This window comes from Trichoderma atroviride, chromosome 3, assembly GCF_020647795.1.
Source record: "Trichoderma atroviride chromosome 3, complete sequence".
Lineage (NCBI taxonomy): Eukaryota > Fungi > Ascomycota > Sordariomycetes > Hypocreales > Hypocreaceae > Trichoderma > Trichoderma atroviride.
Window position 1 is genome coordinate 1,885,920 of NC_089402.1, and position 22,299 is coordinate 1,908,218.

The 22,299-nt window shown below is 50.0% G+C and overlaps 9 protein-coding genes across 9 annotated transcripts; 5 read left to right on the top strand and 4 right to left on the bottom strand.

Moving 5' to 3' along the window:
* Positions 1-104: 104 nt before the first annotated feature.
* On the top strand, positions 105-2,853 carry TrAtP1_005863 (uncharacterized protein). Its single transcript, XM_014088992.2, has 2 exons — positions 105-890; positions 984-2,853. The coding sequence occupies exons 1-2, from the start codon at positions 639-641 to the stop codon at positions 2,751-2,753; spliced, it is 2,022 nt and encodes a 673-aa protein (XP_013944467.2). The 5' UTR covers positions 105-638; the 3' UTR covers positions 2,754-2,853.
* A 38-nt stretch (positions 2,854-2,891) lies between these two features.
* Positions 2,892-5,038, top strand: TrAtP1_005864 (uncharacterized protein). Its single transcript, XM_014089000.2, has 3 exons — positions 2,892-4,020; positions 4,093-4,653; positions 4,724-5,038. The coding sequence occupies exons 1-3, from the start codon at positions 3,189-3,191 to the stop codon at positions 4,984-4,986; spliced, it is 1,656 nt and encodes a 551-aa protein (XP_013944475.2). The 5' UTR covers positions 2,892-3,188; the 3' UTR covers positions 4,987-5,038.
* A 225-nt stretch (positions 5,039-5,263) lies between these two features.
* On the bottom strand, positions 5,264-6,504 carry TrAtP1_005865 (uncharacterized protein; the record flags this gene model as incomplete). The annotated part of the gene is made up of 4 exons (XM_014088999.2): positions 5,264-6,030; positions 6,101-6,209; positions 6,272-6,416; positions 6,479-6,504. 4 exons carry the CDS (start codon positions 6,502-6,504, stop codon positions 5,264-5,266), a joined length of 1,047 nt encoding a protein of 348 aa, XP_013944474.2.
* A 312-nt stretch (positions 6,505-6,816) lies between these two features.
* On the bottom strand, positions 6,817-8,524 carry TrAtP1_005866 (uncharacterized protein; the record flags this gene model as incomplete). Its single annotated transcript, XM_066112891.1, has 2 exons — positions 6,817-8,276; positions 8,347-8,524. The coding sequence occupies 2 exons, from the start codon at positions 8,522-8,524 to the stop codon at positions 6,817-6,819; spliced, it is 1,638 nt and encodes a 545-aa protein (XP_065968977.1).
* Positions 8,525-9,773: 1,249 nt separating this feature from the next.
* On the top strand, positions 9,774-11,026 carry TrAtP1_005867 (uncharacterized protein). Its single transcript, XM_014088983.2, has 2 exons — positions 9,774-10,204; positions 10,266-11,026. The coding sequence occupies exons 1-2, from the start codon at positions 9,905-9,907 to the stop codon at positions 11,010-11,012; spliced, it is 1,047 nt and encodes a 348-aa protein (XP_013944458.2). The 5' UTR covers positions 9,774-9,904; the 3' UTR covers positions 11,013-11,026.
* Positions 11,027-12,876, bottom strand: TrAtP1_005868 (uncharacterized protein). The gene is made up of 3 exons (XM_014088979.2): positions 12,500-12,876; positions 11,973-12,431; positions 11,027-11,903 (listed from the first exon to the last, which is right to left on the bottom strand). Exons 1-3 carry the CDS (start codon positions 12,770-12,772, stop codon positions 11,079-11,081), a joined length of 1,557 nt encoding a protein of 518 aa, XP_013944454.1. The 5' UTR covers positions 12,773-12,876; the 3' UTR covers positions 11,027-11,078.
* Positions 12,877-13,092: 216 nt separating this feature from the next.
* TrAtP1_005869 (uncharacterized protein) lies at positions 13,093-15,359 on the top strand. The gene is made up of 3 exons (XM_014088998.2): positions 13,093-13,421; positions 13,485-13,680; positions 13,762-15,359. Exons 1-3 carry the CDS (start codon positions 13,258-13,260, stop codon positions 15,067-15,069), a joined length of 1,668 nt encoding a protein of 555 aa, XP_013944473.2. The 5' UTR covers positions 13,093-13,257; the 3' UTR covers positions 15,070-15,359.
* Positions 15,360-15,453: 94 nt separating this feature from the next.
* On the top strand, positions 15,454-17,075 carry TrAtP1_005870 (uncharacterized protein). The gene is made up of 2 exons (XM_014088910.2): positions 15,454-16,035; positions 16,128-17,075. Exons 1-2 carry the CDS (start codon positions 15,637-15,639, stop codon positions 16,725-16,727), a joined length of 999 nt encoding a protein of 332 aa, XP_013944385.1. The 5' UTR covers positions 15,454-15,636; the 3' UTR covers positions 16,728-17,075.
* A 47-nt stretch (positions 17,076-17,122) lies between these two features.
* On the bottom strand, positions 17,123-22,011 carry TrAtP1_005871 (uncharacterized protein; the record flags this gene model as incomplete). The annotated part of the gene is made up of 9 exons (XM_066112892.1): positions 17,123-17,332; positions 17,395-17,777; positions 17,842-17,948; positions 18,009-18,373; positions 18,436-18,498; positions 18,704-18,779; positions 18,837-19,126; positions 19,180-21,710; positions 21,765-22,011. 9 exons carry the CDS (start codon positions 22,009-22,011, stop codon positions 17,123-17,125), a joined length of 4,272 nt encoding a protein of 1,423 aa, XP_065968978.1.
* Positions 22,012-22,299: the final 288 nt, after the last annotated feature.

Genomic DNA, 22,299 nt, shown 5'->3' on the forward strand with positions numbered 1-22,299 from the left:
AAAAGGTTGCATGAATTAAGAAAAGGAAAAGAGGTGGGAGGGAGAAAAGAAAGAAAGATGATGAGAAATAAGAGGTATAGATAGCAGAGAAATGTGAGATTCCCAACTCGTTGGATTAGCGCTACAAGCTGTGACTGTACCTCGGATCAAGTGGCCGGCAACGGCTCAGAGTCATAGCTGCTGTGCACCCTGGTAGCTGCTAGCGGATAGAGCTCTTTCAGCACAAGAGATTTTCCTATCAAAGATCAACCAAGCTGCAAGGCTTCGCTTATCGCCTCACCTACATTTGCTAGCCAGTCCTGAATCGGCCATTCTTGAGTAATTCAGCATCTCATCTATCTTGTTGTTATTGTCTTTTATATCTATTTTGTGGACTACTTTATCTGTTGCTTCATCACGTGCAGTTGCTGTTTAGACTATTCTCATTCAACCTCTCGCTACCTCCCCCAGTCTAAAATTCTCAGTCTCCATTGAATTGACTCGAATTAATTGTCAAAATGTGTTTCTGGGAGTGAAATCGCAGCTATCAGGCCGTGAGTTCTACCAACTGATCTGTTCCGGAAAGAGGGAGAGAGAATTTCAGTGCCATCTATATTCGCACTATCAAAAAGATTCTTCACGACTGTCTGATATGCGGCATGGCATCCAACGTATATTGGAGCCGTGCCAGCATCAATTCTTCCAGTTCTAGCTATGGCTTACTTTCATTTAACAAAAAACTGGCCATGCACCGTTCATCAGCTTCGTATCGGTCCATGGGCAAAAGTATAGCATCAATTGGGACAGCTGGGGGCTCTCATGTATCAAATACCTCTTCCTTCCAGCCGGCCAATACTCGTGGCTTCTCTTCGCCTACAGTGGCCCGAGAGAAGCGACAAAAGTTTGATCGGGTGCGTATTAGTTTTACTTGGCTATCATGACTCATTGAAACGTTGCTGAATAGCATCAATGCCTTTGTAACAGTCGCTAATACTGTATGCTAGGACGTCATTGTGTCTGTCCTAGAGTCCACAGCCACAAGGCGAGATGCCAAGGGCTACCTCCAAAAATATGCAGCACCAAAGCCTACTCCTCCAGTATCAGCATCGTCGACGCAAGTTGAGCATCAGCTCAAACCTCCCGCAAGGCAACTCCAAGCTCAGCCGCCATTCAACGTCGCCATTGTTGTCTTACGGAATCCCCAAAAGCTTCAAGCAGACACAATCAAAGGAATAGCCAAGACTCTAACGCAGCTTCGGGCTCTTGGTCTGATGAGCGTCGTTGTTGTGGACTGTGACATGGACGAGAGCCGTTTCACTTTTCAACATGAAGCTCTGAGGCTTTGCGAAGCCGTTGATTCCTTTGGCAAACATGGCTCCAGATTGATCGAAAACGTACTTGTCGGTACTTCGCACTTTCAAAGCGCCACCCCTTCTCCATTCTGGGATGATATACAGGTCCAAGACTATGGTATCCTGAACCGCGCGCTTCAACATAACATGATAACAGTCATTCCATCTCTTGCGCGGAACAATGAGACCATGTCCCCTGCGCCTGCTGATGTTCAGAGAACCGTTCTTGCATTGACGAGATACTTCACGGGACTACAGTTTGATGATGATTCAAGCAACAGCCAAGGTGGAGGCTATGGACGAGCTAATGAGCCCCTTGCTTCCGTCGAAAGAGTCATTATCCTCGATCAGTTCGGAGGCATTCCCATGATTGGTCGTCCTGATGTTTACCACAGATTCATCAATCTTGAACAAGAGTACAACATACTCCTTGATGAACTGGACGGCGGCGGTGATGGCTCATCGGAGGCAGAAAAAGGCAGACGCAATGGTGGAACTTCTGCTGCCCACGCAAGAAACCTCAAGCTAGCAAAGGACACCCTATCTCTCTTACCCGAGACGGCTTCTGTTCTTATAACTTCTCCGTTCGCCGCATCCAATACGTCGTCGGCCTCTTCAGGGCTTCCTACTACGCGAGACAGCAAATACCAGTTTGGTTTTGACGGCATGGTCACCACTCGCAGAAAACAAAATCCTCTCCTCCATAATCTCCTTACCGATAAACCAGTATACTCTCCCTCGTTGCCATTTCAACGCATCCAGTCTCCCGGACTGGCATTTTCAAATACAGGAGAGTCAATTAGTGCAACTCTCGTCAAGCGAGGCATGCCGTTGACAATCTACCCCGACCCGAGAATCTCTCCGTGGAAACCAGCGGCGCCCGGAGAGCGCGGCCCGCAGCTCACTGATAAATCCATTGATCTACCCCGGCTCGTCACTCTAATTGAGGATTCTTTTGGTCGCAAGCTGGACGTCAAAGACTACTTGCGACGAACAAATGAGAACTTGGCAGGAGTGATTATTGCGGGAGAATACGAAGGATGTGCTATTCTGACCTGGGAGAGGCCGAAAAGTATTGATCCTCGAACGGCCTATGACGAGGGACGCTACGTCCCGTATCTCGACAAGTTCGCTGTTCTTCGGAGCCGTCAAGGCAGTGGTGGAGTTGCTGACATTGTGTTCAACGCCATGGTCCGCGACTGTTTCCCCGACGGCGTGATTTGGAGGAGCAGGAAAGACAACCCCGTCAACAAGTGGTATTTTGAGCGGTCGGTGGGCACCAGTAAGCTGTCCGATTGCAACTGGGCCATGTTTTGGACCACGCTGGAGCTGAGCAGCAAGAGTCCACAACTCAAAGACTACGAGGAAGTGTGTAGAGAAATTATGCCATCCTGGGCAGACAATATTCAGAAGCTAGAATAGATACACAAATATCAAGACCAGATACCTAAACTAATTGGTGCCGGTAGCAATATGATCGATATAGGCCGATGACGTCATTTTCAAATAAAGCCATGCAGACCCTCAAATTGTAAAGCGTACATTTTTTACAAGTGAAATCTTATAATCAAATTGAGCCGTACCCAGTTCGTAGTTCGTATCGAGTTTTAGCTCAGCTTTTTAGCTTGCCGCAACAATAAGCTACTGGAGCTCTACAGCGAGCTCTTACTGCAAGGTTAAAGTATTTTGCAGGCATTGAGCACAGCTTGATCGGACAGCTCAGATCATGTTCTGAACGGATTCGCGGGTATGACTCAACCTGATGTTCCTTCCTTCTTCCAATGGTTCACAGCCTCGCTGGCCACATGACTCGATGTTGACTTTTCTCAGGAAATAAATAATGCGACTGGCTTTTTTATGCTATCGCGAATCTGTCGCCCTCGCCTCATAATGAAGAGGAAGCTCAGTGCACTTTTAAGAGATTCAAGTCCAGCCACCGCCATGTCCACTCACTCAGTCAAGCTCACAGAGCGCGAGAAACAGCTCCGCTCTCTTCTGCTGAACGTCGCCAACTTCATTGACACGACAACGACGCTCGGCCAGCCGCTGGTGCTGCGCTGGGCCGGAGGCTGGGTGAGGGACAGACTCCTCGGCATAGAGAGCCATGACATCGACGTCGCGATCAACGCCATGACCGGGCAGCAGTTTGCGCAGCACATCTCGGAGTATTGCAAGCAGCCCGATGCCGCAAAGATCCATGGCTTTGCGCCTGGAGACATCGGCAGGCTGCATCACATTGCGAGCAATCCGGACAAGTCCAAGCATCTCGAGACCGCCATGGTCAAGCTCTTTGGCATGGACCTTGATTTCGTCAATCTTCGCAAGGAGACGTATGCCGAGGACAGTCGGAACCCTCAGATGGAGTTTGGTACTGCAGAGGAAGATGCTCTTCGCCGCGATGCCACCATAAACGCTTTGTTCTATAACCTGCACACCGAGGAGATTGAAGATTTCACCGGCGGCATCCGCGACATGGAGGCGAAGATGATCCGGACTCCCCTCGAACCCTATCAAACGTTTATAGATGATCCCCTCAGAGTACTTCGTCTCATACGTTTCGCTGCTAGACTAGGGTTTACTATCGATGAGACGTCGGAGAAATTCATGAACAACAAGGATATCCTTGAGGCTCTCCGGAAGAAAATCAGCCGTGAAAGAGTTGGTGTTGAGTTGGAAAAGATGCTGAAGGGTATGCATTGCTCTCTTCCGAACCCCCCCCTTTCCCAATTTGCATAACCACAAGCTGACATGAGGCAAATAGGCAAAACACCCCAATCAGCACTGGAGATAATTGACCGTCTTGGCCTCTACCAAGCAATTTTTAGCGATCCGGCGGAAGAAGACGTTGTATTGCCCGATATATCCCGATGGCATGTCGCCTACAGCTGTCTTGACGAACTACTAAAGGATAGAGAGCCGGGCTCGATATCTCAGCTATTGGTTGATGTTAATGACAGCGATACCACGTATCTGGCATGGAATCTCGCTGCTGTGAGTCCCTGGATTCCCGAAAATGACCGCTCTGGGCGCAAGCAAAAGGCAAATACCCTCCCGCGCGTTGGTATCATCGCCCGCGAAGGGTTTAAAGCCTCGAACAAGCTCACAACGGTCATGGCAGCATGTCACAAGCATCGTGCTGAAATACTTGATCTGAAAAGGTCGGTTTGTGAGAGTTCGCCAATAATAGAGCAACGAGACATTTTTGGCATGGCGATTCGGAAGTGGGAAGCAGTGGGCGGACACTGGAAGATTCAAGTTCTAGGAGTGATAATGATCGATGCGATGGAACAGCTCAAAGACTATCCCGCTGAGAAACGTAAAGGTAAGCGTTGAAACAAAGCTATCATCAGGGCGAGTTTAACAGTTGTGCTGACTTTCTGATCTCGTCACAGACCATACAGAGTTCCTCCAAGGATGGGAAAAGTTCCTTCAGCACCTCGCTAAGCTTGATATCTTCGATGCCCCCAATTTGAAGCGAATTATAGATGGACGAGCGCTGGCCAAGGCCTTGGGGGTCCCACCGGGCGTGTGGATGGGCAAAGCCTTGGACATCTGCATGGCTTGGCAGCTTCGAAATCCGACAGAGGAGAGTCCAGATGGTGCAATACAGGAAGTGAGAGATAAAGCCGAGGAACTGGGTATAAAATTAAAATGATAATAGGATCGATGCTGAAAAGATGAATGTGCTCAATTAGTTTAAAAAATTACTCGTAAAAATGATACCTCTACTGATTTCTAAGTCTATGGAAGTCTAGTCCAAAATATGATCATGGAATCATAACGCAGCCAAACAAACTGTTTGCCCTCTAATCGTACAGGAAAGATTGCGAGCTGGTATAATTGGTTAATAAAACATAATCACTCCTCCGGCGAATGCCTTGGGGAAGGGGTTTATCATCGTCCTCCTCCCCACGCTTAAATGATGCCTTTTTTCACTCCTGGATCTTTTCCAGGCTTTTCTTTCCATTGGCCTTGGCCTGGCTTCCTGGGCCTTGAGGTGGCGCGTCGCTAACATCAATTCCACTGATGAACATGGCGCTGGCCCCTTCTAGTGCGGCAACGAACACACATAGAAGACTAGCAATCACAAAGTGACTGATAGTGGACCCGATTTCTAACCAGGACCCCTCATCTTTGACGACCCAGAAGAAATAGAGAGTCAAAATATCGCTGATTGCCATGACAACCATGAACAATGCCGACGGTGCAATTCGAAGTCGCTTGTTCAAAATTCCAAGGTTTGCTGAAATGAGACCAAAGGGGATCATGAGCTTGAGAATAAGAAGAGCTCCCTGAGAAAATGGATCAAAGACGGGAATCAGACGAGTAACACTCTCCAAGCTAAATGATGAGATGGACGCGACATTTCCAGTGCTGAAGAAGGCCGATTGGAGAAGCACCATGAAGAAGAGAGATACGCGTGCGTCTGACAAGCGCAGTGGCCGATTCAACACGCTTTGATCCGCCTTTGCAAAGCCGTTTCTGCTGGATGTTTGGCTCTTACCGAAAGTGTCGATACGGTATTCCAGGCGAACCCAAATGACGAGTAAAATAGAATACGCAATGTAAAACAAGCCTTCGTAGGATATCGTGAGAATGATGAATGTCGGGGCGCATGTGAAGAAAATCATTGCCAGGCGATGCATGAAGTTGCTGTTTGGCTGCAATCGATGGAGTGTTGGCATCAAAAACGATGAAACTTTGACGGATGTTAGAACCCTTGGATCGATGCAATGCTAATCGAGATTGTTTCATATTTGGAGACTTACCTAAAACGATCCATCCCATGATTTGGTTGCCCAAAGGCAAACCCTGTTTGGCTTGGAGAGATAGAGCGCTGGAGCGAGTTACCAAAGTTGCAAGGATAATGAGGCCGACCTATAGTAAGATTAAGTGTGAGCAGTTACACGGTTGAAGAATCCCAGAGCTCTCTCTCTTACCTGAACACCAGTCACAGTCCTGCTGACGAGCGACTCTGAATTGTGGTCAATTCCAGCCTTCTGGTAAGAGAAGTCTGATAAAATCAGGGGCTCAGATATCATATAGAAAACACCGATAAGGCTCATGATTACACCGCTGATGACACTGTTTCAATCTATCGTTAGAAGCAGGACAGATGAGGATTTACACAAGGATGTGCGACATACATTAGATCCACATTCTCAACTTTCATTGCAGGTAAGAGTGTAAAAGTGCTCATAACCAGACATAATATCGCCCATGAGGCGCTGAGAAGGATATTTGAGCGAATGAATGACGTGCCAGGCATGACAGGCCATGCTGCTCCCAGGATGAACAGCCCAGTCAATATTTCGCGATGATCGTAACCGAGAGCCTACGATATGTTAGCAGCATGTCGATGGTGATCTCATGTGAAAAGAAGCTTACCAAAGAAACCAGAATGGCACAGTAGGCGAACGCATTTACAACAAAATTTACAATTCCACCAGCAGATCCGATGTGTCCAAAGAGTACTTTGCCTCCCTCAAACAGACTGAACCTTTGGGCATAGACTTCTTCCCAGAAGACAACAGGGAAGAACGCATACGCATAGTACGTAAGGGGGGGATTTAGAAGCAATGAAAGACGCATACAGTGCGGCTAAGATTGAGAAGAATCCGGCAACACTCGAGGTGCTGCGCTGGGGTACAGTCGACGTCGGTATCACGTACAAATCGATGACCGTTGTGATGGCATATGCGATCCAGCCAAGATATCCAACCGTGATCAAGGCTCGCAAAAACAGCCAGTCGTAGGTTTGAAGGTAGCGCAAGCCTTCAAGCGTAATGTTGATGAGGGCATCAGTTTCCTCAATGGCCTCTTCATATTTGCCGAGAGATATGAGCTGATCAATATTGGCTACGCGCTGTGATGGAGCCAGCTCTGCACCGCTAAAGGCACCAAATGCTTTATATCTCATTTCATTCGCTTGCTTTTTCTGCTCCTTGACCTTGTACATCTCCAATATTTCACGGGCATTGAGTAGCAGTGCTTCTGCCTTTTGCCGATTATTCGCGGATAAGTATGGGAGAGGCAGTTTTCCAACAGAATTTACAGGATACTCGGTGCCGATGAGATGGGACATGAGTGCGGCAACATCAGCCTGCGCAACGTCATGTCTTTGAACATGATCCAGCCCCCAGTCAGCCGAATAATCGTCGTGACCTGGGGCTATTGTCCCTGAGTAGAGATTAGGGGAAGCCACACCCGAGCCCCAGCAGATCAAAGGTGTTCTGGTGTTGTCCGGATGGCCATCGCCGTGGCTACCCCAGTCACTCATGCCATGGTCCGCAGTGAAGACAAATGCAGTCCGATCATCGGCATAGAATCGTTGGATAAGGTCGGTCACCTCCTGAACTCCCTTGTCGACAATCTGAAGGTTATGCAGATACTCCTTGGAGTAGGGTCTATATGAATGCCCAGTTGTGTCTAGACCAAGCAGATGAAGGAAGAAGACAACCTTTTCCTGTCGGAGGGCCCGATCAAGTGTTTTATTGGTGGCAGCTTTGGTGAATAATTCTTTAACATGGTCAAAGACCCAGAAGTCGAGGTGAGTCGCATCCTTGGAAAAATCCTCAAACTCAGCGTCATATGTGTGTGCATCAACACGACCAGGAACAGCACCACGCTCAAACATGGGTAGAATATCAGGACTCCCCCAGCTCCAAGTGTGGTGGCTCCTGTTGAACACGCTGTCAAAGTTGACGGGATTGAGTTTCCACCCAGTTGCCACAGCAGAAACATCCTCGTAAAGACCAGCGATCAGGGCCACATGGCCAGGACGGGATTCTGTCGGAACGCGCGTGTGCGAAACTCCAAAGGTTCCATGCTGAAGAGCTCGAGAACGAAGAAAGGGGGCCAAGTGCCTGGGAACAAGATCATCTTCTGATTCGGGGTATGGCTCAGGAAAGGCCTGGAATGCTTTGTCGGCTCGTAACCCGTCGCCTGTCAAGCAGAAGTCAGCTCAAGCTCCGAGACTCGATGTACAGCAGGGAAGATGGCATGGCAATCGTACCAACAAAAAGGACTAATCGATTCGCAGGACTCTTAGTGTTTGCGAGACGATGCACAGGAACCAATTGCATGCCAGAGACAATAGGGCTGACAAAGTAGATGTCGAATATGGAGTAGATGTAGACCAGGTGAAAGATGACCGCAGTGGCCAAGAAGCCTAACCGGCCCATGGCAGCCATAATGGTCGACTTGTAGATGCGCAGCCGAAATGCAGCAAAAAAAAAAAAAAAAAAAGAAGTCGAGTGGTGAAACAATCAATGAGCTTCCATAGCGTACCTTGCGAAGCACTAAGCCTGTGATTGAGCGCGGTTAATATAAGGTGTGCTGCTGTAGGGGAATTTTACAAGTAACAAGGCCAGAATCAGACACGACGTCGCGAGAGAACATGCTCAATTCTGGCGTTTGATAGGCCGAGCAGAGTGCCAGTGACAAACCACAGCCCACCAGAAAAAGCACAGCCTTGTTTTACCTGAGAAGAAAATTGGAGCATCGGGAATTTAGCAGCAGTCCCTGGAAATGGAGCGGCCGCTAAGTGAAATTAAGCCTGTGGAAATCTTGCCTCTCTCACGTTAGTATTTTGTGTTAGTCTGCGCTTTACTTGATCTTGGCACAGGTGACCTCCCTGAATGTCGCTGCCTTGGAAATGCTGAGATGCGGCTTTGGATACTGCACCTGACGGCTTTGAGGCAAGCTTCTCTCGTTTCATACCACTGGCCGGACTTTAAGATGCCCCTCAATAGCTATCCCTCTGAGTGATTGTTGAAACGTATAGGATAACGTGAAGGATTTGTTTCATGATGACGCTGGCGAAGCTAAACACCAGGTTACTCCCCTACAGGGATTGATAAACGTCCAAGCCTCAACGACAACGTCGTCAGCACTCTGGCCGCAGAAGTGCACACAGTCACTCGAGTCGATGGCGGGCAACAGACAACTCTCTGATTATTGGTACAGCAGGGCATGTATCCAAAGCATCGACAATACCGAAGCAGATGAGGCCGATTTGATGTACGTGAGTATTGTCGCGGCCAGTCGCCACGGTCATACTGGCGAGGCTCTCGAAACTACGGGTGAGAATGAGGGTTTCTACCGTTACTATGTTAAGCAATGCATTTAGCTTAGTAGTGATCGTTTGGTTAGCATCGCTTCCTTTGAAAAATGCCGAAGTCATGTTGGGCCACTCGGAAGAGCAAATGTTTCCACCTGTATGATGATAACTATATGGTCTTCATAGATGAATGCGATTTCTTCATCAATCTCAACGTCAAAGTGGATATTCGCCTTACTCTATTTACAGTGTTCTTGGATCAGAGAACCCTGATGCCTTCAACGCCCAGTCTAGCACTCAATAGGTCTAGTCAGGTCTTTGTCTCGTGGAAAACACCCGCTCCGTAAACTTCCTTGCGAGATCCTAGCACGTGACTGACCCGGCACTGCGCAATCGGGCAGCCGAGTGTACAACCGAGGGCCGCTTCCAGCCGCCGGATGACCTATTTGCAACTGGCTCGGCGCAGAAGAGAGGTGCTCCTGGACATCTGCATCCTCTCAATTGATTCAACATGTTGTCCCTAACTCGACAGCTGCTCTCCAAGCGTGGAGATGCGGTCCTTGGCAGATCCATGCGGTGGGCGTCGTCCAAGTACAGCCAGAGCAGTGCCCTTTCCACATTAGCTATTCTGGAGCAGCGAGACGGCCAGCTCTCTCATGGCTCGCTCAGTGCCCTTACCGCGGGCACCAAGGTCGGCGGCCCTGTCCATGCATTTCTGGCGGGAAGCAATGTGTCATCGGCTGCTGAGCAGGCTGCCAAAGTAAACGGCGTGGAGAAGATCATTACGGTGGAGAACGACGCCTATAACAAGGTACGGGCGACCCAGCTAAACGTCAATTGAGATGCAATTGGTGATGCTGACAAAATTAAAGGGCCTTCCCGAGACCTACGCACCGCTGTTAGTCGAGAACATCAAGAAGGGCAACTATACACACGTTATTGCCGGACACACGGCCTTCGGCAAGAGCGTACTACCCAGAGTCGCAGCTCTGCTTGACTCGCAGCAGATTTCCGATGTGACAGCTATCGAAGACGAAAAGACTTTTGTCCGCCCCATCTATGCCGGAAACGCCATCGCCACCGTCGAGTCCACCGATGCCATCAAGATTCTCACCATTCGCGGAACCGCCTTTGCTCCTGCAACACCAGAACAGGCATCTACTCCCATCGAGGCTGGAGTAGACCCCAAGTCAGAGGCTACTTCAGAGTGGGTGTCTGAGAACCTAACAAAGTCAGACCGACCCGATCTCGCTACCGCTGGCAAGGTTGTCTCGGGCGGTCGTGGACTCAAGTCCAAGGAAGAGTTCGACAAGGTCATGCTGCCTTTGGCTGATGCTTTGGGCGCCGCCGTCGGTGCATCTCGAGCTGCCGTCGACAGCGGCTATGCGGACAACAGTCTCCAGGTTGGACAGACTGGAAAGGTTGTTGCCCCGCAGCTGTACATGGCCGTGGGCATTTCGGGTGCCATCCAGCACTTGGCGGGCATGAAGGACAGCAAGGTCATTGCCGCCATCAACAAGGACCCTGATGCGCCCATCTTCCAGATCGCTGATGCTGGACTCGTAGGAGATCTCTTTGAAAAGGTCCCAGAATTAACGGAGAAGCTCAAGAGCTCCTAAACTGTTATTGGTATATATATATATAATACAATAGAATACAGTCACAGCGCATCCATTTTATGCCTTCTACGTGATTGAATTGAGCATGTCCCCAACGTTGGTGAACTTGTCCCTTTCCTTACCCTTTTCCAAGCCTCGCTCTCTTTCAACTCGGTCTATCTGGCGCCATTGATCCCACGTAACTACTTGGTTGGATAGAGCGCCAATGTCAGCGCTGACAGCCGCCCATCCCCTAGCCGTGCCATTTGCTGGGGATCCTAAGAAAGGAGCTCCTGAAAGCCAGTCTTGCACCACAGCGTCTCCTGTTATGAATGCGTCTCTCATGGTGGAAGCAATGACACCAGTGGGACCATTCTTAACCCAACCGGCGCAGTAGACACCGGGCAATGCTGATGGCTGCGCTTCGGCGGAGTTGCTAGTATCGGCTGGCAGCTGTATGGCCCGGCCCATTCCGTCATTTTTGATAACCCCTCGCTTCTCGTCGAAATGAACACCAGCCTCAGCAAACCCAGGCAGGGCTACGGACTTATACCCAACGGAGCGGAAGGCTATATCTGACGGTAGAGTTATTGTTTCTTCTGTGAGAGCCACAGAGGATCGAGGATTGAACGCATCTTCCAGCTTTGTGACGTAGAACTCGGTGCCGCCCACATGTGAAGGATTTAGCTTGCTGCCAACAAAGGCCTTTGGTGATAGGCAGCTATCGAGAGACCACGATCTGGGAGTATTTGCAGGGCTGGTTGGTGTTCCTTTCCGAAGAACTTCCATCAGTCTTTTGGCAGCTCTTGGAAGGGTATCAAGAGCGCCTGGTATCAACGAATTGTCCACTCCGTGAAAGGCAACTCCAGAAAGCTTCATAAGCTCGCGTACTTCTTTTATTGTGAACGCCGCCTAATGCAATCGGATTTAGTTATCGAACGAGTTAGTTGTGACAGTGTTGCACTCAGACAGCTTGCTTACCTGCATTGGGCCTCTCCGACCCACAACATGGACCCTTTTGACTCGACTTTGAGCCAACTGCGCGAGAGCCGATTCTGAAATGTCAGTCTTTCTAAGTACGTCTACATCTTCTAGCAATATTCTAGCCACATCCAAGGCGACGTTGCCTTGACCAATAATGACTGCTTCCTCGGAGCGAGACAAGTCTGGCGCAAGCTCAGTGCAATCTGGGTGGCCATTGTACCAGCCCACAAATTGACGAGCCGAGTAGATACCATCAAGAGATGATTCTCCCGGGATGTGCAACTTCTTGTCTTCAGATGCTCCGTACGAAAATAGAATGGAATCGTACTGGCTCGTGAGCACCTTTAGCGGTATAGTGCAATGCTCTGACTGATGTCCAGGGAGGCCAATGGATACGTTTCCAATAAAAGTGAAATTGGGAGCGGCAGCGACTTCATCAAATTTCTCTTGGCAGTTCTGAAGAAAGACAATTAGAATTTTCGGGCGCTCATGAAACAAAGTGGCGAGTGAATGGCTGTCTTCACCTTGACCTCCGGGTGATCTGGCGCAACACCGTGACGAACAAGGCCGAACGGGACTGGCAAAGCCTCGTACATGTCAACGCGAGCCTGCGGCAGTTTGGACATGACCCGGTACGCCGTGTAGAAGCCGGCAGGGCCGGACCCGACAACGGCCAGGCGGAATGGAGCATCGGCCTGCCGGGAGACGCATTGCGAGGCGGAGAAGCTCCTCACGGAAGCTCTGAGATGGACCTGATGAGATGGCCAGGCAGCACGCCGGCCAAGGCTGAGAAGCATTATGAAAACGGGCGTTGGTAGGGACCCATTCCGATTGGAAATGTGTGTAGAAGCTTTTGTTTCACCATCGTGTCCGTCGGATGGCGGAGCCTTTTCGCCTGTCAACCCGGCTGAGATTTCCCACGCAGATCGGTCCGGACCGCATCGGTGATCGGAGCTCCGAATGCGCGTTGCTGTGGCAACCCCGGCGCCCGTTGACGCCGTCACCAGCTCCCAATCAGAGCGCAGCTGCGGCGCAGGGACCAGCGTTGTGTGCCCTGCTCGCGCATGCGACTACTGCTGTCGTGCAGCTGAGGTCGTATTACAGGAACATTACTGTAAGATTATCCCTTTGTATGGTGGGCATTTTCGACCTTTGATTGTTTTTTCTTCTCCCCTTGCCGTTCATTCATCGCCGGGCTGTTTTCAAACATTCCATTGCAAAGACAGCACTCCAGCGGCATTGCTTGCTGGTAAGGGCACAAGTGCCCCGGAACGCTTACAGAATGGGTCAAGCGGCGCCTTTCCTGTATGACGCCCATCGCGAGGATTCGAGGTTCCCGACAACCACCTTCGACCCGAAAGCCATTACTCGCGCCAGCTGGGAGCCCAAGCCGAAGAAAAAGCCCACTCCAAAGGGGCCTATGGTGTCATTTGATCTTCACCCTGAGTACGTGTACCTAACGGTCATTGTCTTTGAGAATTGAGAGCTGCCAATTGACACATTGTTCAGCTACCATGTAATTCTACCACACCGAAGAGACAATTATACCCCCCTGGACCGCCGCGCCAAGGTTTACATCACATGGCTGCGTCGAATCCAACTCGCGCTGCGAGTGCTGCAGCTAATCGCCGGCATTGGCGTGTTGGTTCTCTTTTCATTGTTCACAGGCGTTGACAACACCACCTCTTGGGCAATGAGAATTCTAGTATGTATCACCTCCTAAGAAGCATAACCTCTGCCTTTGTCCACGCAACGCGCAAAAGGATGAATCTAATGCGGTTAACAGCAAGCCGTAACAATCGCTCACGCTGCCTACGCTATATGGCACCTTTCACGAGACGCAGGGGGCAGGACACCAGCATCCTCGGCCGCGTACCAGTTTTCTGCTATATTTGCGGACACGGGATCCGTGGTTGGATATACTCTAGGAGCGCTTACCGTGCACAAGAATGCCGCCACCTGGGGGATCGTTCTCAGCAACAAGGATATTCTACCCGTTTTCACTCTCGCGGTATTCTATGCGGCGATTGGTGCTGGTAGCACACACGTACTCACGCTCTTTTCTTGCGCTTGGTTGGGATGGATGTTCCGCAAGATTACCTTGTTGCCGCCGGATATGAACCCGCTCGAAGACAATTTGACGGCCCGGCCTCTGCACAAGCGAAACAAGTCGTCTTTATCCACTGTAAGCACCGCTTACGAAACCGACAAGCCGTGGCTGGAAAGCCGGCGCAATTCGGCGAGCGTCTATGACGGTATCCCAGAGCGTGTCTCTGTTTCGTTCATGCACACGAGGACGGAATCTCGCGACTCTGGGATAAGTATGGGATCTCGAGCCGCTGCTTCGCCTGAGCGCAAGAAGGCCCCGCTTAGATATCTGCCGCGCGCCTCATATCCAAGTTCATATACTTCAGTCCCCTCTGGCGAACCAGAGCCAATGTCACCGCGGGTCAGCGACACACTTAGGAATGTCGCTGCCGAGGCCAGGAGGCCAGCGTCTGGATCATCGCGAACAAATCAGCCCCAACAAGGCGCGACTAATGCGGCGCGTTCCCACCGCTCTGCAGGCTCCAAGTCGTATGCTGCGCTCTCTCAGCCCTACAGCATGGGCGGAATTTCGTCCGATTCGGATTCTGAGCAGGAGGATACCTTGGGCGACATCCTTCGGAAAAAAGGTCGGCTGGGCGTCACACACCCCAAGCCTCTAACGTCGAATCCAATTCTGCCGAGGCCGCTGAATACTCGTCGCGGCCAGATTGACGATGCAGCTCAATACGACACCGTCTCCGATGAGTATGAGGAGCCCCCCAGTTGGGCAAGTCAAGATAATGCCAATGACCGGCTGCAGCCGAATGTGCAATCCCAGCGTTATCGAGACAGCTCCATCCAGCTGGATAGCCACTTTGACACGAGGCTGCCAGGAGGAGATGAGGCCTCGGCAGGCCCAGCCGCACTCGGTGGCGGCCGCAAAGTTTCGTCCGGAAACGACTACTGGCTGAAGAGCTCAGCTGCTCATGAGCGACGACGAGTGAGCGGGAAGATGGCCGAAGAGGGCAGGGCAGAAAGAGATGGTCGATCGCTGTTAAGCCCATAGTCGCGACAAAGCAGGGCAGGCCGAACCCCCCACCACTGTAATGATAATTGATGCACGCAAGCACGCACCGCCCGTAGCTATTTTGGATATGTCTGGATATGAACCTTGTTTTTACGCGCCCGTACCTGATTGAACCGCGCTGACGCCTCGTGTATTTGGTAAACCTAAACACTAATTGTGAGACTACCAGCCCACTAACAAGGCAAAGAAAGCTGTCGGCACGCTCCGCAATTTTAGTGGGAAGAGAGATCCGAAAGCTCCGACCAAGAGATGCGCTTTGTACCCTCGACAAGCTGTTGGTGCGTTTCCACTGCTTTGGTTTGTGTGGCTGGCACTTGGAGCTTGGTACTCGGTACCGCCGGGAGCGAAAGCCACCAGGATCGCCCTACTTACAGCCAACCAACCACTCGCCGCGAAAGTTTGTTTCTCTGCTGGCTGCCTTGTCTTATATCTATGTGTTTTTTTTTTTGTGCCCCCTCTCCTTCGCTATCGTTACCAGCTCTCTCAGCTTCGTCCTCTCGTTTAATTGGCATTCTGTCGCCCAATTGACGTCCAATTGCTGCAGCCATGGCAGCGCTCCTCCCCATTCCCAGCGTGGACAGGCCGTTTGGCATCCACCTGTGGCCGCTCTTTAACAAGGCATTCGAGTATGTGGCCGGATATCCTGCAGATGAGTTCGAGTTTGTCGTTGGCAAGACGCCCATGTCGACGCTGAGAGACACTTCCATTTTTGTCGCCATCTACTACCTCGTCATTTTTGGTGGCCGCGAGCTGATGCGGAACCGGGAGCCCTTCAAGCTGAAGACTCTCTTTTTGATTCACAACTTCGTCCTCACGGCGGTCAGCGCCATCATTCTGGCGCTATTCATTGAGCAGCTGGTTCCCACCATTGTTCGCCGAGGAGTTCTCTACGCCATCTGCGATGCCAACGGGGGCTGGACGCAGCCCCTCGTCGTCCTGTACTACGTATGTAAACCCATGCCTGCCTCTGGGTACCCAGGGAGAGCATACCTGGCTACTAGTAGGTAGTACAAGTTGCTAATTTTGTATTCGTGTAGATGACCTATCTCAGCAAATACCTGGAGCTTCTGGATACGGTTTTCCTGTTTCTCAAGAAAAAGCCCCTGACTTTCCTTCATTGCTACCACCACGGCGCAACGGCTGTCCTCTGCTACACCCAGCTCATTGGCAGCACATCGGTCCAATGGGTTGTCATTTCTCTCAACCTCTTTGTCCACGTTGTCATGTACTGGTACTACTTCCAGAGCGCCCGCGGCGTGCGCATCTGGTGGAAAGAATGGGTTACTCGCCTGCAAATCATCCAGTTTGTCATTGACCTCGGTTTTGTCTACTTTGCGTCGTACACGTACTTCACTTTCACGTACTGGCCTTGGATGCCCAACTGGGGAAGCTGCGCCGGCAAAGAATTCGCCGCATTTTCGGGCATCATTATTCTCAGCTCATATCTTGTCCTCTTCATTTCCTTTTATTTTGCCACCTATGCAAAGCAAGGAAGCAGGGCTGCCGCTCGAAAGGCATCCCGCAAGATTGCTGAAGAAACAGCTCCGGCCCCTAGCACCCTTGTCGACTCCATCACGAGCGAAAGCAACGCCATGGCCAACGGCTCTTCGACCCGGTCTCGGAGAGCAAGAAACTAAACTGACAGAGCCAACCAGTCAGTGTAATAGCACGAGGCACCGAGTAGCTAACTAATCAAGGAGCTGCTCTGGTAATGAGGGGGGGAAGGAAGGGGTGTAATACAATTGTTAGATTATAGAACAGCATATCTACTAATGGACGCAGGCATGGAATCAGGCCCTGAGAATTGGTAGCTAATCATTTAGTGTGTATATAGAAAAATTGTTGGATGCAGGAGATGAACCAGGCGCTAGATGGGAGCCTGTCTGTTTGCTGACTTTCTCGTCTTGTTGATCTATTCACATAAAATTTCCATCTAAATGAATGCAGTATATTCTTACAATGTACAGCTACATATGTATTATCATTACATGGAATAAATATAACCTGTCCTCTAACCAAAAACAGTTGTCTATCATTTTTCTTCGCCTTCCTTAGTTTCCCCTGGCTCAGGACTCTCCTCGCTGATAATATCATTCCGCAGGTCTGGTAAAAATCGATCAACCCTCTCCCATGTCTCGTCCCAGAGCTTTTTTCTTGATGCGTCTTTTTCAGGAGACACCAGATAGCCGCTGGTAGCCATGAACAGGACAACATTTTTAAGATTTTCTCGTACCGCTTCAGCCTAGAAATAGAGATTAGCTCATCCGCATACATGTAGCTTATGTGTTGGCGCCGGAAACTCACTAGGCTGTCACCTTGTCCGCTATTCATTAGACGATCCATGATCTCAATGATCTTGATCCACAAGTCTAGCATGCCATCCCATTCGGACAAAAGAACCATGTACTGCAAAAAGACTTTGCAGAGGAGCGAAGACACTTGGACACGCATTTCGCTCATTCCATCTCTATCGGATGAAAACACTTCCGGCTTCAGAAGCCTGAAAATCAAAGGAAATAAAACTTGACTGAATATTGCCGTCCATTCCTTGGGATCGCTACAAGTCAGATCAGGCGAGAGAAGGGATCTCTGCAGCGCGGAGAACGAAAGTTGGCGAACATCGCGACAGGAGTTGGTGCATTGCGTTGTCAATGCCTGAAGAATAGGGAGCCAGTAGGCTGACCAGGCTGAAGAAAAATAAAAGTCAATATCCAGGTACAGCGCAGCTTCAAGGTGTATGTGTAGACGTACCCTCACTACTTTCTAGATGAGACTGTTGCATAAGCTGTGGAATCCGAGAAGTCATTCCATGCAAGGTATTAATTGCTTGGCAGCCTCTTGCTACTACTTGACTATCGCTGTAGTTGCAAACGTTAGTTTCTGGCTGCTTTTGAATTGGGGCATTGTCAAAGACTTACGCTTCGCGCTTGGTCGATTCATGCGCTTTAGAATCCCGGGAGGTGAGAGGGTCAGCCGCGGATGCAAAGTGATTAAGCAATGCAATAGCTGCCTCATAGTTATCGGCCATGATGGCTGGTGGGGTTCCAGCAGTGCTCCTCTCTAGAATGTCGAAGATCTGAGCAGCGGCACTAGCATCTCCTGCCACTACCCGTAAGATGGCCCAAAAATCGGGCGAAGTCATCATCTCGCTTCTCAAGGGGCCTGGGTCACGCGTGCAGATGGAAAGGCCAGAAAGTATGACACTCGCGGTCTTTAAGAGGAGGTCCTGTGGTAAGCTGGAGACTGTATGTAAGAAAATTGGGACATTCACAAAATCATGGTCCTGTCGACTAAAGTTAGCAAGGGAAACTAGAGCGGGATTCACCGCAAACACAGAAAACATACGTAACCCGATTTGAGTATTGCTAGGCCATAAAACGCTGCTCGCGAGATAGTGATGCCATGCCACTGTCCGTAATCACGCAAGATGCCGTGAACAGCGTCGAAGACTTGTTTTGCAGTGTTTGAAGTAGAACCGCCGTCACGAATAGTTAAAATTGTGCAAAGTTCGAGAATAAAGGGCGTAGAAGGATCGTAACTCGGCAAGTGTGTTGGTAGAGTTGGCCCATTAGGGGGGAGGGATTGCCACATTATCCTGCTTTACGCCAATAACAGCTGAATGGTCGCTCTGCGGCAGCTGCTCGAGTAAAGACTGGATCAATATGTCAATGCGTTCCGCAGGTAGTTTGCTATGAACGACATTAGCAACATGCTAATAGAGCAGGGGAGTCCCTATGAGTACTCACGAGATATTGTTCAACACTTTGTCAATGTTGCAAGAATTGATGCAGTCAACGGTACATAACGTGCTCTCTAGTTCTTCGTCTGATGGTTCCGGGGGATCATCCGCGGCATAACTAGATATGTATGAGGTGAATGCTGAGAAGAACCCAATATCGCTAGATCTTGCCACCCTATCTATGACTTGTGAGGGAGTCTGTAGGGGAATAGCCGGAATTGGCAGGGTTGGAAGGTCGGTCGATGATAGCGGCGGTGCCAGGGAGTTCAGAAACAGATGGATCCATATCTGAATAATCTACAAATAGTTAGCTTAACGGCCATTGCGAACCCTTGAGAAAAGATACTGACATGTTTCCATCCCTGGTTAATAAGAGCCTCGCTGCCGATAACAACTCGAAATAATACGAGAACAGCAAGCTGCGCACGAAAATCTCTGCCAAGCTTCACAGCCAGCTCACTGACCATGACGCTACCGTCGCCTACTTGAACCTCTGTGTTTAATGATGTGTTGAAGGGCACGCGAGTAGCCAAGGTAGTGATGTGGCTGAGGCAGTAAACGATCTGGTCAAGCGCTTCGACATTGCCATATTTGGTTGCAATGCGAGCACATTCATCAAACCCAGTCACAATTCTTGCAAAAACAGCATCATCAGTCGCAGACATGAAGACATATGACAGAGCTGAAACAACTGGCTTCCAGGTTGCGGCAAACATATCGCCATCGTATATGTTCGTGTTGCAGGAGGATAGATGGCCCGCTGTTTCGGATTTCAGGAGAAGCTCTCGCCATGCATAGTCAAAAGCGTGCTGGTTGTCGTGCTCATCAGGCAGGATAATCTCGTTTGATTTAATGGTTTCGTAGATATCTTTAAGATATTCTGGTGAGAAATCTTGCCCATTGTTCTGCCCTCGCAAATTTCTAGAAAAGTCGTTCAATGTCATCCTCTTCATAGATTTTACATTGGGATTATGTTGGTCAGTGTTTAATAGGATAATGGCGTAAGTCAAGATAAAGACAGCGTCTTTATTTGCCACCTCCGACGTCGTGTTGCAATCGTAGTATTTCTCGGAGAAAGACTCAACCACGGCTGCGATCAGCGGTGCTTCACCTGGCAATCGAAAGGCTTCTAGTAGCACCCTCAAAGCCTGATCAATCCGTTTGCCGGAAAACTCAAACAAGTCTAAGAAGGCTCCCAAAATAGCTTCATTGCCTCTTTTCGATAGAAAATCTCCTAATACCGCCTTTGATATTCGTGACGTTCCTTTGAGGAATTTAGCCACAGAAACAGGATCTCCGATATCAGTTATGACATTGTTTGCCTCGAGGTAGCTCAGCCCCACCTTTGGCTTCTCATTAAACTTGCTCGTTCCTATAATGATGGTCTTTTTCCTTCGCCTTCTCTCTCTCAGCATATCGGGATCCGGGAGATTTTCGTAAACAGGGTCATCATGCAGTCTCTCTGCCATGAACTGGATAAAGCGCAAGAGTGCGTCTAAGCAGAGAGGCGGCACACTTGTAGTACTCCATGTAGCTGAGTCTGGCAGGGCGTTTCGCGCAAGAAGCCCAATCACGTCCTCGCATAAATCCGACCTATCTTCGTCGCAATCGTAATTGGCAAACAATTCGGTAGCAAATGTAGGCATCCTGGATAAGACACCGATGGCCTCTACCATAGCTTGTCGAGCATCGGGTTTACGCGCACCCCCCTCTAACCCTAGCTTTTGTCGGTCTTTTACAGGAACGGGCGTTGACCTTCCGCTATTTGACTGTGACGGCGGCGGTTTGACCAGCTTCGGCGTCTCAGGAATGCCGGAGTACAGCGATGGGTCAATGCCAGCCTCGCGGGGGATATGAATTGTCGGGTGAAGGCAGGCCACCAAATAAGACAAAAAGAGTTCCTGCTGCAATTTGAGGACACCTCGACATGTTGCGAGTAGCGTTCCAGTGACCGTTAAAGATTCTTGTAGGATAGCCATGTTATCGGATCGGACAAGTTGGAAAAGATAGCAACACAGCTGGTCTTTAGCAAGAGTGGCCAATGCAGGATGGCGTGCAATGAAAGGTCCAGACACCTCCAGCGCAACGTGTAATATGCGTAAAGCCACTACCCTCATTGTATCGGTATGGTGGCGGTCATTGGGGTCCAGAAAATTGACTAGAACTCGGAACAGTTCCCTGACGGAAGGTAGCGAGTAGGGCCGTAGATCCAGTGATTCCGTGTCACTCTCTCCATTCTCTTCATTGGTATGGTTGCTCACAGAGCCTTCCTCTGCCTTCTCATTGCCAGTACTATCTAAAGTCTCCGGAGAAGACTCGTCTTGGACAGTGGCGGAGGTAATAGGATCTGCAACGGTACTACCGGCGGTGGTATCCATTTTGACATTGTCCATGTGCTGATCGGCCAACTGGTCCATGACTGAAGAATCGTCTCCGACCTCGACCTCCAGGTGCTTAATATCTTCAAATATGATTTGGCACATTCGAACCATGACGGCTTCGGCTGTCCTCCTTAGCACAGGGGAGAATCGAGGTTGAGAGCATATAGCCAGGCCACGTCCCATCATATCGCAAACACTCTCATCACTTAATATGTAGCCTCCAGGTCCAGACATCATGTCCTCCATCAGGTTGAGAATCATAAGCAGTACAACTTCGCCCTGGGCCGAGTCACTTATATCAAATTGACAGTGGGTAACAGCGGCTGAGAGTGACTGCATTGCGAGAGCAAAACGAGGGGACTCCGAGCAAATGAAGCCGTAAGCTAGGAATTTTCGTAATGCCCCGAGAGCCAAGATCGTAATCGGTGCTGCTGTTCCCTTCTCTTGGATCACGAAGAGAAAGGGTGCTAAGAGTGTTGGCGCATCAAATGAATGAATATCTATTTACCATTAGCTGGCGGCAAACGGCATGGCGAGGTGAAGCTAATACACACTCTGGACACCTGTGATCTCATAACGAAGCTTGCCAAAGCCTGCGACCATGGGGCTATCCTGCAAACTCTTCGCCTTCTGGCCGCGAAAGCTCCATCGATTGTTGGCCGTTCCGTCGTGCTCGCTCTCTCCAAAGGGGTTGCTAACGCCACTTTCCCGCGGTTGGGACTGTGGTTTAGGGGATCCGAACTGTATAGTATTGGGGTTCCCGCCCAGGATGGCAGAGACAGATTGGGGGGGAGCGCGCATGTTTCTGAATGGCCGAGGTGATGGCTATACATTCAGATATAACCAGTGAAACGGGCTCAACAGCGACGGATACAGGGCGGCTTCGATATTGCATTCTCGGAATTTCGTGATGCGGTGATAGCGTCGCAGGAAGCCCGCTATGAATCGGCGAGGGCAATGCCATATTCGCAAAGCATTGGGCGTTTGCCAACTGAGTATTTTACTTCTAATTATGACATTAGCCAACGAGGATCGCTAAGAGATGTGTCAATAGTAGCGACCGGAGAAATTAAGCAGCCAAGTATATGG